The 13,831-nt window shown below is 43.2% G+C and overlaps 1 protein-coding gene across 1 annotated transcript in view; it reads right to left on the minus strand.

Moving 5' to 3' along the window:
* Nucleotides 1-13,831, minus strand: part of ANAPC1 (anaphase promoting complex subunit 1) — a 91,937-nt gene that overhangs the window by 3,272 nt on the left and 74,834 nt on the right. Inside the window, exons 43-46 of the mRNA XM_068965177.1 lie at nucleotides 12,096-12,182; nucleotides 10,827-10,922; nucleotides 8,801-8,999; nucleotides 2,145-2,279 (exon numbers count right to left, since the gene is read on the minus strand). Of these exons, the coding sequence (XP_068821278.1) occupies nucleotides 2,145-2,279; nucleotides 8,801-8,999; nucleotides 10,827-10,922; nucleotides 12,096-12,182 (517 nt within the window). The remainder of the gene's footprint in view (nucleotides 1-2,144; nucleotides 2,280-8,800; nucleotides 9,000-10,826; nucleotides 10,923-12,095; nucleotides 12,183-13,831) is intronic.

A 13,831-nucleotide genomic window follows, 5' to 3' on the forward strand; every position in this document is an offset into this window, starting at 1 on the left:
TCTGGGCTCCCTGCATTCTCAGCCTCATCACCTCAGCTCTCGGAGTCTTTCAGGTTCTTCCCGGGTTCTTCCTCTCCCTGTCCCACCCCCTCCCCGCCATGCCCCCATCCTCCTCCACCCCCCAGTCTGTAAACTGTCAAGGCGATTAGCTGGGGCAATCACAGAGCTAATCTCATTGTTTCTCATCTCTTAGGGGTCACTCTTTGTCACTGCCTGATACAAAAGCCATTGATTCATATGCAGTGTCTAGGATTTTCTGCCTTTTTGTTTTTTTGTTTCAGGTGGTATAGTAAATCAGATCTCTGTTACTCCATCCTGGATGAAAAAGGAAGTCTATGTTTTAAATTTTTTTTCTCTGTTTAGTAGCTTTGACTATTTTGCAATGAGGTGTGGTTTTCCTTGCATTTATCTTGCATAGGGGTCCATCATCCATTTCTCAAACTTCTTAGCCTCTGTCTCTTCAAATGTTGCTTCTCTTTTTCTCTTTCCTCATTGTGGGATCTTAATTACACGCATGTCTGACTTCACTGTACTTCAAATGTCTCCTCCTCTCTTCTCTGAATTTGATACTCATTTTTCTCTCTGTGCTTCAATCTGTTTACTTTCTACACACCTGTCTTCCAGTTCATTTATCTGCTATGTCTAATATGCTAACTAATCTACATATGAATTCTTTTTTTTTTCTGCCCTGCTGGCATGGCTTTTGGAATCTGTTCCTCAACCAGAGGCTGAACCGGGGCCATGGGCAACCAGGCTGCCAGGCAATCCTCTATATACCGAATTCTTAATTTTAGTTATATTTTTCAGTTCTAGAATTCCCTTTAACTCTTTCTTACTGATTCCAAATTTCTGGTGAAATTCTTCATCCTTTCCTCTATTTTCTTGGAAATATTAGTCATAGTAACTCCAGACACTGGTGTAATCTAAGCCTGAAAATTCCAATATGTGGATCACATCCAACTCTGTTTCTCTATTACCCTTTTTCCTCATGTCTTTTCATTTTGATTCAGCACTGATACTGTGAAGTTAAAAATTACAGAAGTTCAAGAGGTATTTTCTTCCTCCTATAAAGGTTAATTTTTCTTCTGTCAGCTCTGTCCCAGACTGGTCTTAGGGCTGGTCTGTCTGGGAGCTTACCAAAGCCTCCACCGTGGCGGACTGCGAGCACTGCCCTTTGTTTCCTTGGCACTACAATGCTGCTGAAATCGCTGCTCGTATTTTAGCATCCTGGTTTCTGCTAGATTTCCTGAAGTTTTACCCTGTGCGCGTGCAGGTTAAGGTTCGATAAATGCCTCAAGAGAAGAGAGCGCCCAGGTTTTGAGTTTTTGAACTCCTATGGTTCCCTCCTATCTGGGATTTTGCTCCTTAAGTTCTAGGCCTGGGCAATGATTAATTCAACCTCCGGCTCCTCTGCCCAGCAGCACTGCTGCTTTTTTCTGGGTCTCCATTTCTTCTAATGAATTGACAAGTGCCTTTGGGAGAATGCCAGAGTAAATATGGAGCTTCTCCAATGCTTCCCTTCTCTCAGGAATTCTTTTTCCTCAGTCAAGTCCAGCTAGTAGGGTTGCCACCAATTCCTTTAAGCTTTATGAAGATGTCCACTTTTATATTAGCTTTTTTGTGTGTGGGAGAGTCTGTCTAATACAAGAAATTCCACTGTGGCCACAACTAGAGGTCTCTAAATAGTGCATTTTTTTCTGAGGTTTTCAAGACAGCCAGAAATCAATAATGTCATTACATTTTAAATGATTAAATAGACAGATTTTGTATCTGATTCTACAGTCTGAAAAATACAGTCAGATGCTAAAACTTCAAAATCTGTTATGGAAATATTCAAACACATACAAAATTAGACTGCTATCATTTCAAAGTTTTATAATATTAGAAATTAACTATGTGTTTTTTAAAAATATAAACTGAAAACTCAGAAAATAAAGAAAGGTTTATGCATATGGAAAGCTCAGGTAGTTTTATTATTAGAGTCTTTTGGTTTTGTTTTCTGGGGAAAAAATGTCAACAATAACACCCAAACATGAATGAAGCCAAATATCTGAGAAAATAACGCAGTACAAGTTCCTCCTACCAAGAAACTAAACCCATCGGTGGGTAATGCAGGTGTGAAAAGAGGACCCAGGTGCAGTTACCTTCCAGGCCTATGGACGGCAGGTGCTGTGGGGCTGGCACTGAGTGGTAGACCAGGAAGCAGGCCAGCATGCTCAGCTGCGACTCCTCGCAGGGCTGCCCGCTGAGGTAGGCATGCACACTCCTGTCACCTCCAGCTGTGAGGGAGACACACACGGGACAGAGCCAGCTGATTACACAACTGAGAGGCACAAGGAACGAATTCTTTTGATTATTTTCTCATCCAGAATGCACTGAGCACCTACCATATATCAGTTCCTGTGCTGGGCATTAATGTTCCTGCAGTAAACCAGCCAGAGTGTCCATCACTGCAGAGTTTAGAGTGTGTGGGGGACAGAGATAGAACAGACCTAACATCAAACAGATGCTAGCCACAAATCAGGATGAGTGCCATCCAGGTGCAGTGGTCACCACAGTCGTCTTCCCGGACACCCCCTCTGCCACCTTTTCTTCCTCGCTCACACGTGAGGGGACTGGATCCTGATTCGTCTTGGTCAGAGGTTCTCAAACTTTAACAGGCATCAGAATCACCCAGAGGACTGATTAAAACACAGATGCGTGGACCCCAACAATTTCCTGGATCAGGCCAGGGAAACTGTTTCCAGCAAGTTCCCAAGCGATTCTGCTGCTGCTGTTCCAGAACCCACGCTGTGAGAACCACGGGTCTGGGCCTATCCAGGCAGTGCCACTCCCCCAACACAGTGACCGGTTCAGGGACAGGCAGACAGACATTCAGGGAGAGTGACACACTCTGCCCTCAGAAACGATCAAGGAACGTGCATGAGCTTCAGTTCAGAGACACAAGCAGATGCCTGACAACATGTCTGCTAGAGGCTTGCAGGAAACAAATTTCTTCATTCTTATGGCAAAGCTCCTAGAAGCAACTCTATTCTTCCTCTAAGTAAAACGCACAGCTTGTGGCAAAGAACTGTTACTGTTCTGCCATCAGGGAAAAGTACTTTGAGGATAAAGTCATGGCACAGGGCGGAACTGATGGAACCTGAGAGACGGAGCTGGAGCCACTGCAGTAAGACGTCCCTCCGGCCTACAGTCCCTGCCGACTTCCAGTAACCTAAGTTTGTACGTGTCCTCCTGTCTGAGCTGGGCTCCTCTGCTGGCTCAGCGGTAAAGAACCCGCCTGCCAATACAGGAAACGTGGGTTCAATCCCTGGGTCAGGAAGATCCCCTGCAGAAGGAAATGGCAACCCACTCTAGTATTTCTGCCTGAGAAATCCCATGGATAGAGGAGCCTGGTGGGCTACAGTCCCTAGGGTTGCGAAGAGTCGGATACGACTCAGTGACTAAACAACACTTTTTGAGCCAAGCTGAGTCAGGCCTGCTGCTACTTGCAGATAAAGAAATTCTGATACAGAGAAAAAGGTTAAGAGAGAGAAAGAGAGAAGTAAAAATGGCAGGAAAGGTGCCTGAGGCAGTGTGGTCACAGAAGGCCTGGGAGGAAGGGGCATATTTACATGGAGGCTGTGAGAATGAGCATGAGTTGGGCAGGCAGAGAAAGAGAGGAAAAGGTTCTCGGGAGGGGAAGCAGCTCCTTCACCAGTCCTGTGGTGAGAAAGAGCTCTGCGCTTTCGGGGAAGTGGAAGGGACCAGGGGGCCTGAGTGGAGTTTATGAGGAGCAGGTGGTACAAAAAAGAGGCTGTGCAGAGAGACAGAGGCCTCGCTGGTCATACAAGGCCTGGTGGCCAAATGGTAAAGATTTTTTTCACAACTGAATCAGCAGCCTTTGCAAGGTTTTAAGCAGGAGAGTTAGATCCATTTACTCTTCAGAAGACCACTGTCAGCTGACTAGAGATGGCAAGAGGGAGATGAGAGTAAAAAGCAGGAAGATGTGCAGGAGGCTTCAACCATCTTTGTCCAGGCAAGAACACATCACTGTTCTAGGACAGAAGTGGCAAAATGTGGACAGATTCACGACATGTGTAAGAGTTAGGAATGAAAGGCTGAGGTAATGGATTGGCTACCACAGAAAAGAAGAGAAGCAGAGGGAGGAGGGGGCAACAGTGACTCCCAGAAAGGCAAGGAAGGAGAGACCGTCAAACAGGGACGAAACAGAAAGAATGGTCAGAGGCTTTCTGTTTGTCTTTTAACAACTGGGAAGTGGGAGAGCGAGCTGTCACAAAAGTCAAGAAAGATCACTTTCCTTAAGAAGGAGATGGAGTGCCAGGAACACTACCAGAAACCCACTGGCCCTAACAGGAGAATGTCAGTCTGGTGGGAGGTGGGGACCTCTGGGCCTGATACAGGAAGCGAGAGAGGCCCTGCTTTGGCAGCTTCTCAGGAGAGGCAAGAGAGAACACAGCCACTCAGCTCCATGTCAAGGACTTTCTCCCGCCCACTGCCTTTCTGTTTCGCTGATTTTCTCTATTGTTTTCCTGTTTTCAATTTCATTGATTCCTGCTCTTAAATGCTTGCTTTGGGTTTATTTTGCTTTTCTTTTTCTAATTTATTGAAGTAAGAACTCAGATTACTGATTTGAGACTTTCTCAATGTAAGCATTTAGCGCTATCAATTTCCTTCTCAATGCTGCTTTAGCAGGAAGATTTACACTACAAATTTCAAAATTTACTCTTAACCTACAGTAATTGAGAGGGTGTCTGGCAAAAAGACAAACAGATCAATGGTACAGACCTGGGTCCAGAAACAGACTCACACTTACATAGTCCACTGATTTTCAACAAAGGCCCCAAAGCAATTCAATGAGAAAAAAAGTCATTTGCACAAATGGTCCTGAAACAACTAGATATCCATATTTAAAGTTAAAGGAAAAAAAAGGACAACTCCTATCTCACACCATGTAAAAAAAACCAGTTTGAGACAAATCATAGATCTAAATACAAAAAATCAAACTATAGAGCTTTTAATATTAAACTAAAAAAAAACAAAACTTCATGACCCAGAGTAGGAAAGATTTCTTAACACCCAGAAAATAATAACCCTAAAACAAACTGATAAATTTGACTTCATCAAAATTTAAAACTGTTTATCAAAAAACACTCTGGAAAAAATAGGCCAGGCATAAAGTAGGAGAACATAACTGCAAAACATATTTGACAAAGAACTTTCAGTCAGAATATATAAAAACTCCTACAACTCAATAATCAAAAGACAGCCAATTTTAAACATGGGTAAAGGTTTCAAAGTTCAAAGTTTCCCTGGTGGCTCAGCAGTATCTCTGGTGGCTCAGACAGTAAAGCATCTGCCTACAAAGCAGGAGACCTGGGTTTGAGACCTGGGTTCAATCCCTGGGTCAGGAAGATCTCCTGGAGAAGGAAATGGCAACCGATTCCAGTATTCTTGCCTGGAAAATCCCCTTGACAGAGGAGCCTGGTAGGCTACAGTCAATGGGGTTGCAAAGAGTCGGACACGACTGAGCGACTTCACTTCACTTCAGCAGTAAAGAATCCACTTGCCAGTGCGGAAGATGCAGGTCTGAGCCCTGGGTCGGGAAGATCCCTGGAGAAGGAAATGGCCGCCCACTCCAGCATTCCTGCCTGGAGAACCCCAGGGACAGAGGAGGCTGCCAGGCTACATATAGTCCATGGGGTTTCACAAGAGTCTGACACGGCTTAGTGCTAAATAATAGCAACAATAAAGGTTTGAAAAGATATTTTGCAAAGGATGTATGAGTAACAAATAAACACATACAAAAATAATAAGCATGATGAGTCATCACAGACATGCAAATTAAAACTACAATCAGACACCACTACATATTCAGTAGACTGTCTGAAACTAGGCTGATAACGCCAAAATCTGCGAAGTATCCCACTGCTGGCAGGAACGTAAAATGGCACAATTTGGAAAACAGCAGCAGGGCAATGGGTAGTTACAGAGAATACAAGAATGGCAGAATGTGGACACTGTTGAAGCTGCCTGATGGGGTTTATGATGCTATTATGTTTACTTTGCGTTATGCTTTAAATTCTTCCATAATAAAATGTAAAAGTAAATAAAAATTTTAAGTTCTTAAACTTTAAACCCAATTTTCTTTGCTCAAGATTAAAATCTAATTGAGATAAATCACAAAACATCAACAAAATATGATCAATCCGCTGCACTAGTTTGGGTTACTAGTGAGCGAGCTTAAAAGTCCACGTCACCTGTGATTTCACTGAGACACTAACACAACTGACATTCCCCAGCGCTGCCGCACAGCCCCTGCACCTGCACTTAGTTTACTCTTCTCTACCCCGAAGCTGCCGGTATCCGCGAGAGGAGACCACATACCAAAGAGTTTTTTTAAGTGACGGTCCTTTTTCAATTAAAAAAAATAAAGAAATACACATTGCTGGCAATCAGAGTGGCAAGACAAATCTGGTGAAGGCTCAGAACAACACTGTAAACCACCAGTCGTTCTAACAAGGAGGGAGGAGAAATCAAGTCAGGGCTCTTTTAGAGAGCGCTCTAGTCACTGCCGGAGCCTCACTACATTATAGGACACGTGCGTGTCAGAGAATCCGTGAAGGTTTGGGGACTCATTTCTTATCAACAGCAAGGGCCCGTTATGGGTGAACAAACACAAAACTGAATAAAACCAGAACAGCAACATCTATAAAATAACAGGTATTTTTTCCCAAACATGAGAACAAAATGATTATCATATTTTTAGAAATTCTGAAACTTTATGACCTTTCAAATCTCAAGAGGAAATCACAGAGCAGACACAGGTGTTAAACACGGGACTTTGAAATTGCTCTTTTCCATACACATATCCCTCAGGCTTCCTTGGTGGCTCAGTGGTAAAGAATCTGCCTGCAATGTAGGAGACCCAGATTCGATCCCTGGGTCAGGAAGAGAAAATGGCGACCCACTGCAGTATTCTTGCCTGGAGAATTCCATGCACAGAGGAGCCTGGCATAGTACAGTCCATAGGGCTGCAGAGTCGCACATGACTGAAGCGATTAAGCAGCAGCAAGCGGCAGCATATATATCGTTCACAATCTGGCTTACAATTAAATTTTTTCAGAAACTTTTTTTTAAAGAAACAGCTTGTGTGTTAATTCAGGAGGAGAGATGGGGACAGATGGGAAATGGGGAGCGAGGGGGTCCTTTGGTGTTTGTCAAGAACCACTCCCCCTTTCCCCTCCTCGGGCTGGGGCCCTGGTGGGCTCGCTCCCCTCTCGCGCACGTCCTTTTCCCTACTCCCTTGCACCCGTTTGACCTTGACCCTCCAGTAACTGGATAGAACCTACCCTGACTCTACAGCTGGGCGAAGACAGGCTCAAGCTAACCTTCCCCTTTCCCCTTATTTCCATTTCCTATCTAAATAAAATAGAGAAAAAGCAAGAGCAGCTGGGACCTTGGAGAAACAAGTCACCTCAGGGCTGGGGGCGGGGCAGGCCGAGGAGCCCCAACCAGGTGCAGTGAACAGGTAGACAGCTTCAAACATAATTATAGTCAAATCCCTAGGTTCTACCACTTTCTAACAATGTTATAGAATCAAAAGCTGTTACTACTGATATTATGAGGGTCAGCATTTACTCAAAGCAAGTTGCTGTCCAGTATGTTTTGGAAGCATCAGAACTGAAAATAATAAAAAGATCAAGGAGTTAAGTACTAAAAATGGATTTCAGGCATGTATCACGTATTAGACAGCTTTTCACACATCAAAAGGCCCCATCACTTGCCTCCATAATCACTTCTACACTGTCAGGAATAACTTCACACTCTCCCTGCAATCACAAGGCAGAGCTTCTACTGAGAAGTCCCAGGTCCTCAGCGACTGACTCATGGAACTGGTGAAACAAGCATTCACTCTAAACTCACATCAAGTTTTCAGTGTGCACAGGATGCAGGCGGAAAAACGGGTCAGGCAGGGGACACACCACACCCCTAAGAAACAGGAGAGAGAGGCACTGGAAAGAGACATGATCTGATGCTGGAAAAGATGAAACAAGTTTCTAAGCGTCAAGTGGTATTTAAAATGCTACATTATACATTCTCTCCATGATTATAGAGCAGAGTTAAATACACCTGGTAAAGAAGTCAGGACTTCCCTGGTGGTCCAGGGCTTAAGGCTTCAAGCTCCTGGACTTCCCTTGTGGCTCTGTGGATAAGAATCCACCTGCCAACTCAGGGGGTATGGGTTCGATCCCTGGTCCGGGTAGATCCCACATGCTGTGGAGCACCTAAGCTTGTCCCCTACGACTTCCAAGCCTGTGCGCTAGGGCCCTCGAGTCACAGCTGCTAAGCCCTACTGAAGCCTGTATTCCTAGAGCCCATGCTCCACAAGAGAAGCCACCCCAGTGAGAAGCCTGAGCACCGCAACAAAGAGTAACCCTCAGGCTCTGCAACTAGAGAAAGCCATGCACAGTAACAAAGACCCAGTGCAACCAAAACAAAAGACTCAGAACTCCTAATGCTGGGGGCGCAGGCTGGATCCCTGGCTGGGGAACTAAAAATCCTACATGTCACACAGCGTGGCCCAAGTAAATAAATGAGTAAATAAATCTCACTTTCTATCTGCAAAAAATGTTAGAGCAGATAATCAGAGCGTAATTCACCTAACTGGAAACATGACATCTACAGCCATTTGGGATTGTACTAGGACTTAACCTGCTTACCAAGGAAAACAGGTTAAAACAGAAGCCCCTGAGACCCAGTGCAGCTCGAAGGACAAGGGGTGCAACGCTGTTCTCACCTTGCAGCCACTGGTCCAGAGTGTTGTCAATAGTGCATTTGACAACAGGGAGGAATTCCGAGTTCATAAAGAGCCCTCGCTTAGGCTGGTTCTGCAGCCGTTCCTGATGGCTTCTGGAGCTGAAAAACTCCAGCACCAACTTTATCTGCCAGAGGTCAGATGTCTCAGACATTTCTCTTCTTCCCAGTCTTCTTACAGCCTTGCAGAGAGAAGAACAGAAATCCACTTGAAAGAGTGAAGATCCATCACTTCCTTGGAGTTGTACACTGGAGTACTTTTTTAATATGGTCATGAGATCAAGGAAGGGCAGCGGGGAGGCTCGCTCTGTGTTTGATGCAGCCTGCCCCACAGAGAAGCCCTTTAGTGGGTTTAGATACACGGTCATTCTGTTCAAAATGAACATGAACAGCCTTCAGATAAAAAATGGTGAAGGCAAACGAAGCTTATTCTTGGCTCAACAGCTCTGAGAAATGAAGACCCAATAGGTCTACAGCTGGTCCCCTCTGGGAAACCCAAGTTGGTACAATGATATGTCCGCGATCAGGCCAGGGATCCCAGGGGTCAGGAGGCAAAACCTATATTATCAACAAGACTGTTCTTGGGAGCCATTTGCAAAAGTCACCATGGCTGCAACCAGAGGGATGTTCCACTATAGGTACCTGCCTGTGACTGCAAAGAGGTAAAAGTTCAGAGTGTAAGAAAAGAACACACTGTCAACCATCAACTGGAAAACACCACTCATGACTTGACTGCTGTACACAGACACACCGTGAGAAGCAGTACTGGTGTGGGCATCACATACTTACCAACCGAGAAAGGTGGATGCCCGACAATCAGGGCACTCTAGGCCCACTTGGTTATTCTGGAACTGGCCTTTTTAATTAAGACTGTTTGCAAAACAGGTTTTGGGGAATTATTTCCTGCATTTTCCCACTCAGTTCTTCAGTAGAGATTCTCTTTCCATTAGAAATTACTTCCTTTGACATTGAGTCCCAAATTCTTATCTGTGAACTCATTATATCATAGTCACTTGAGCTGTTTAAAACTACAGATCCTGGACTTAAATCTCAGAAATTCTGATTCAGTAACTGTACAAGGGGACTTGAAGATCTGTACTGTCAAGATTTCCCAGATAAATTTTAGCCAAGTCAGAAAGCTATTGCCTTAATTTAATGGCAAATCTGAGCTCAATGATATGACAATATTAAAAAGCAATATGTATTACTAAATAGGACTTCCCGGGTGGCTCAGTGGTAAAGAATCTGCTTGCCAATGCAGGAGATGGGATTTCGACCCCTGGGTCAGGAAGATCCCCTGGAGAAAGAATGGCACCCCACTCCAGTATTCTTGCCTGGGAAATCTCATGGACAGAGGAGCCTAGCAGGCTACAATCCATGAGGTCGCAAAAGAGACAGAAGACTTATTAATTAAAACAACAATTACTAATAACCTAAGAAAATAAATAAGTTCAATCCTTTAGGAAAGCTGTTGAGCATTATCTTCTGCATTACCCCTTTTAGACTCTTAATTTAAAGCAACAGTAACACAAAAGAAATTTTAAAATGAACTCCAGCTCCCTAAATCCCCACATGCTGACATTGTGACTTCTGTGAGCTTAACCGCCAGGTGTAACTGCACATGACTGCCACCACCAGGGCACTGTTTGTTCACTTACTGCTCACTTGCATAAGCTTTTCCAGGAAAAGGCTTTGTCAGGAGGGAGGCAAGAGACCACACGAGGATGCAAGGGGAGAAAGGGAGAAAGCACGCTCTCCTGGTCAGAGGAAGAGGCCAGAGGGGAGAATGGGAACCCTTAGAGTAAGAGAGCCTATTTGTCATCATAAACTCTAAGCTTCTGGTATATACAGAGCTTGCAACTTTGACAGAAATTCCTTTTCTGAGATTCTAAAAGCGAATGAGAAACTAAAAAGACGGACAGAGAGGAAATCTTACTGTATTGTCTGGCATGTTATTTGAAATACAGGATAATGCTCATCAGAATTAGGATAGGTTTTCTGAACCATACCTGATCCATTGCTATGTACGCAGGTAACATCTCTGGGGTCTCCTGAGTCACACATTCGTAGAGGACTGAAGAGAAGAGATCCAGAAGCTCCTGTTTCTGTGGAAAGTCAGAATCTTTTTGTAGCACAACAATGTATATTCCAAAATCAAATCAAAGAACAATTGTATAGTCAGTATCATGGCCCAATCTTACATTCTGCAGTGAATGATATAAAAGGGTAAAAAAGGCTAGGTCTTTATAAAATCAGAGTGCATGCAATATTAAACACCAATAAAAATACAATCAAAATTAAGTTCCAAGAAACAGTTAAGGCTCTAAGTGCTATGGAGGAGAGGAATGAAAGAAGCTGGGTAACACGAGCACACAGGGCATCACAGAGCTATGCCATGGGGTGGGCTGGCAAGAACAGGATCCAGAAGGGGCACCCTGCAGCCACCAAGATGCAGCAGAAACACTGAGCAGAACAGGTCTGGGGCGGTGGCATAGCAAGCCCACCTGGGGTCAAGGGCAGGCGTGGGCTTTCAGCAGAGACCTGTGGCCTTCAGCTGAGCACAGGCCCCAGTCCTTACTGGCTATGTGACCTCGGGTATGTGACAGGTCTAAATGGCAGTATCTCTCAGCAGGAAGTACCTACCCCCAGGGTCAGAGTTAAATGAGAAAAATTATAAAGAATATTGAATAGAGTGCCTAACACACAATGAAGAGTCAATAAATAAGAGGCAGGAAGGTTCTGTCATTTTACTTTCAAAACAACAATGTAAGGCAGGTTATATTATAATTCCACTTTTAGGAATAAGGAAATGACATCTCAAAAGACTGAAAAACTTTTCCAAGGTCACACACACTTGCAGACAATAGGCCATCAATCCCAGATCATATAATTCCTATATCCAGTCCTTGCCAACTGAGATGATAGATAAATCAAAGAATCTACTAGCAAGCACCCTTAGATTCCTGAAGAGAACAGCCTTATGACCAACAAAAAGGGTTATAAAATAAAAAGAAACAAGAATCATTACAAGAATACATAAATACCAGTGATCAAAATTAATCTCAGAAATTTTAAGTTGTTTCTACTATTAAGGTAGGAAATTACTGAATTTAATAGTTTTAGACTATGAAAAACTTATATTTGCCAAACAAAAATCATTCAGTGTGCCTAAGGCATGTCAACAAAGACAGATAAGGATATTTTGGATTTTTTTTTTGGTGGTCTGAAGATAGAAACAAAGCCTAGTCTTGGAGCTAAGCAAACCACATAATACATACCTGCCCAACGTTCACAGTTGGTTTGCAGAAATATTCAGCAAATGACAGAAGTGCTGGATCAGAAGTGAATGTGGAAATCGTTTCAGGCTAAAAAAAATAAAGAACAAGTATACGTGAGATAATAAAGATTCTTTTCATTACTACTCAGACTGTATGCAGCTGTAATCTACTTTTTTTTTTTTTTTTTTCACACAATGTTTCCACAGAACCCAAGGCTGCTAGAGGTTCATCAACCTATTGGGTTGAAAGTCTTTCTTTTCTTTTTTAGTAATATCAGCTTACTTCTTTTTTTTCGTACATGCCCATCCCAAACTCCCTCACTATCCCTTCCTTCTATCTTTCTCGCTGGCACCATAAGCTCGTTCTCGGAGACTCTGAGTTTCTGTTTTTTAAGTTCATTTGTATTACCTCCTTTCAGATTAAACATATATGGGATGTCATACTTAAGAAATATATTGCATAAGCTACCATGAGCTACTGATTTATCAAAGGGCAGATTAAAACCAGATGTTTCTTATAGAAGTCGCCCCAAAAAGGTTTTCCCTTCCTTCTTAAACTAACTGAAAGGCAAATCAGAAACTAGAATTATTTCTGAACAGATTAAGGAAAAAAGATTATCACTCTAACAAGGCACTCACAGAAGGACAAATGCTGTCATAAGGTCACTAGAGTTAAGAAAGAGAAAGTACGATGGTGGCTGCCCGGCACTGGGGAGAAGGGAATGGGCAGTCAGTGTTAACGGGGCAGAGATGCAGCTCTGCAAGGTAAAGATGGTCATGGAGACGGATGATGGTAATGGTAGCATACCGACATGAATGTACTTAGTACCAGAGAACTATACACTTGAAAGGGTAACCCAGTATATGTTATGTGTATTTTACAACTTTAAAAAAAACTGGGGAAAAAGGGTGACAAGGAATATCACTCAAGGTTCAAGACTGAAAATGGAATATGAAGGTTTTACCATTTTCCACTGAGGTTTATATTTTACTTCTGAACTCCGGGCAGGCAGGAAATGGAGATGGTCTTTTAATTTTCATATACTTGCCCCATGAAAACTCAAGCCTAAACTTATCTATTTTCTTTACAAACCGGATTAGGGTCTTTGAGATGGGCCTTGGTTTATATCGGGCTTCCCTGATAGTTAGTTGGTAAAGAATCCACATGCAAGGCAGGAGACCCCAGTTCGATTCCTGGGTTGGGAAGATTTCCCTGGAGAAGGGAAAGGCTACCCACTCCAGTATTCTGGCCTGGAGAATTACATGGATTGTATAGTCCATGGGGCCGCAAAGAGTCAGATACAACTGAGTGACTTCCACCTTCATTCACTTTGGTTTAGTGCTAATTAGCAACAGTGCTAATTCAAGTTAAACTTTGCCCCCAAATCCTTTCGAATACTGACAAACAAAATTCACTGATGTAAACTACCTCAACTGATTCTCTGGAAACTATAAAAGACTCAGTCATAAGAACTCAAAAGTGCTACCTTACAAAAAAACTTTTTAAATTTTTCCCATGAATTAAGTAAATCTTAACGGATTTGAGGATTAACTATTAAGCTAAACATTTTTTAGCGTTAAGATGTATTTTGACTGTCTCTGCCACTAAATATAAATCACCCTTTGAGTTCTGGCAGGTGGCCTGTATTATATAACAGCCGTCACATGAACAGCCAACAGGCCCCAGGTCGTTCAGTCTTCATAATCTGCTGAGGTTAGCGAGTGGATCTACCTAAA

This window comes from Capricornis sumatraensis, chromosome 1 (assembly GCF_032405125.1).
Source record: "Capricornis sumatraensis isolate serow.1 chromosome 1, serow.2, whole genome shotgun sequence".
Taxonomy (NCBI): domain Eukaryota; kingdom Metazoa; phylum Chordata; class Mammalia; order Artiodactyla; family Bovidae; genus Capricornis; species Capricornis sumatraensis.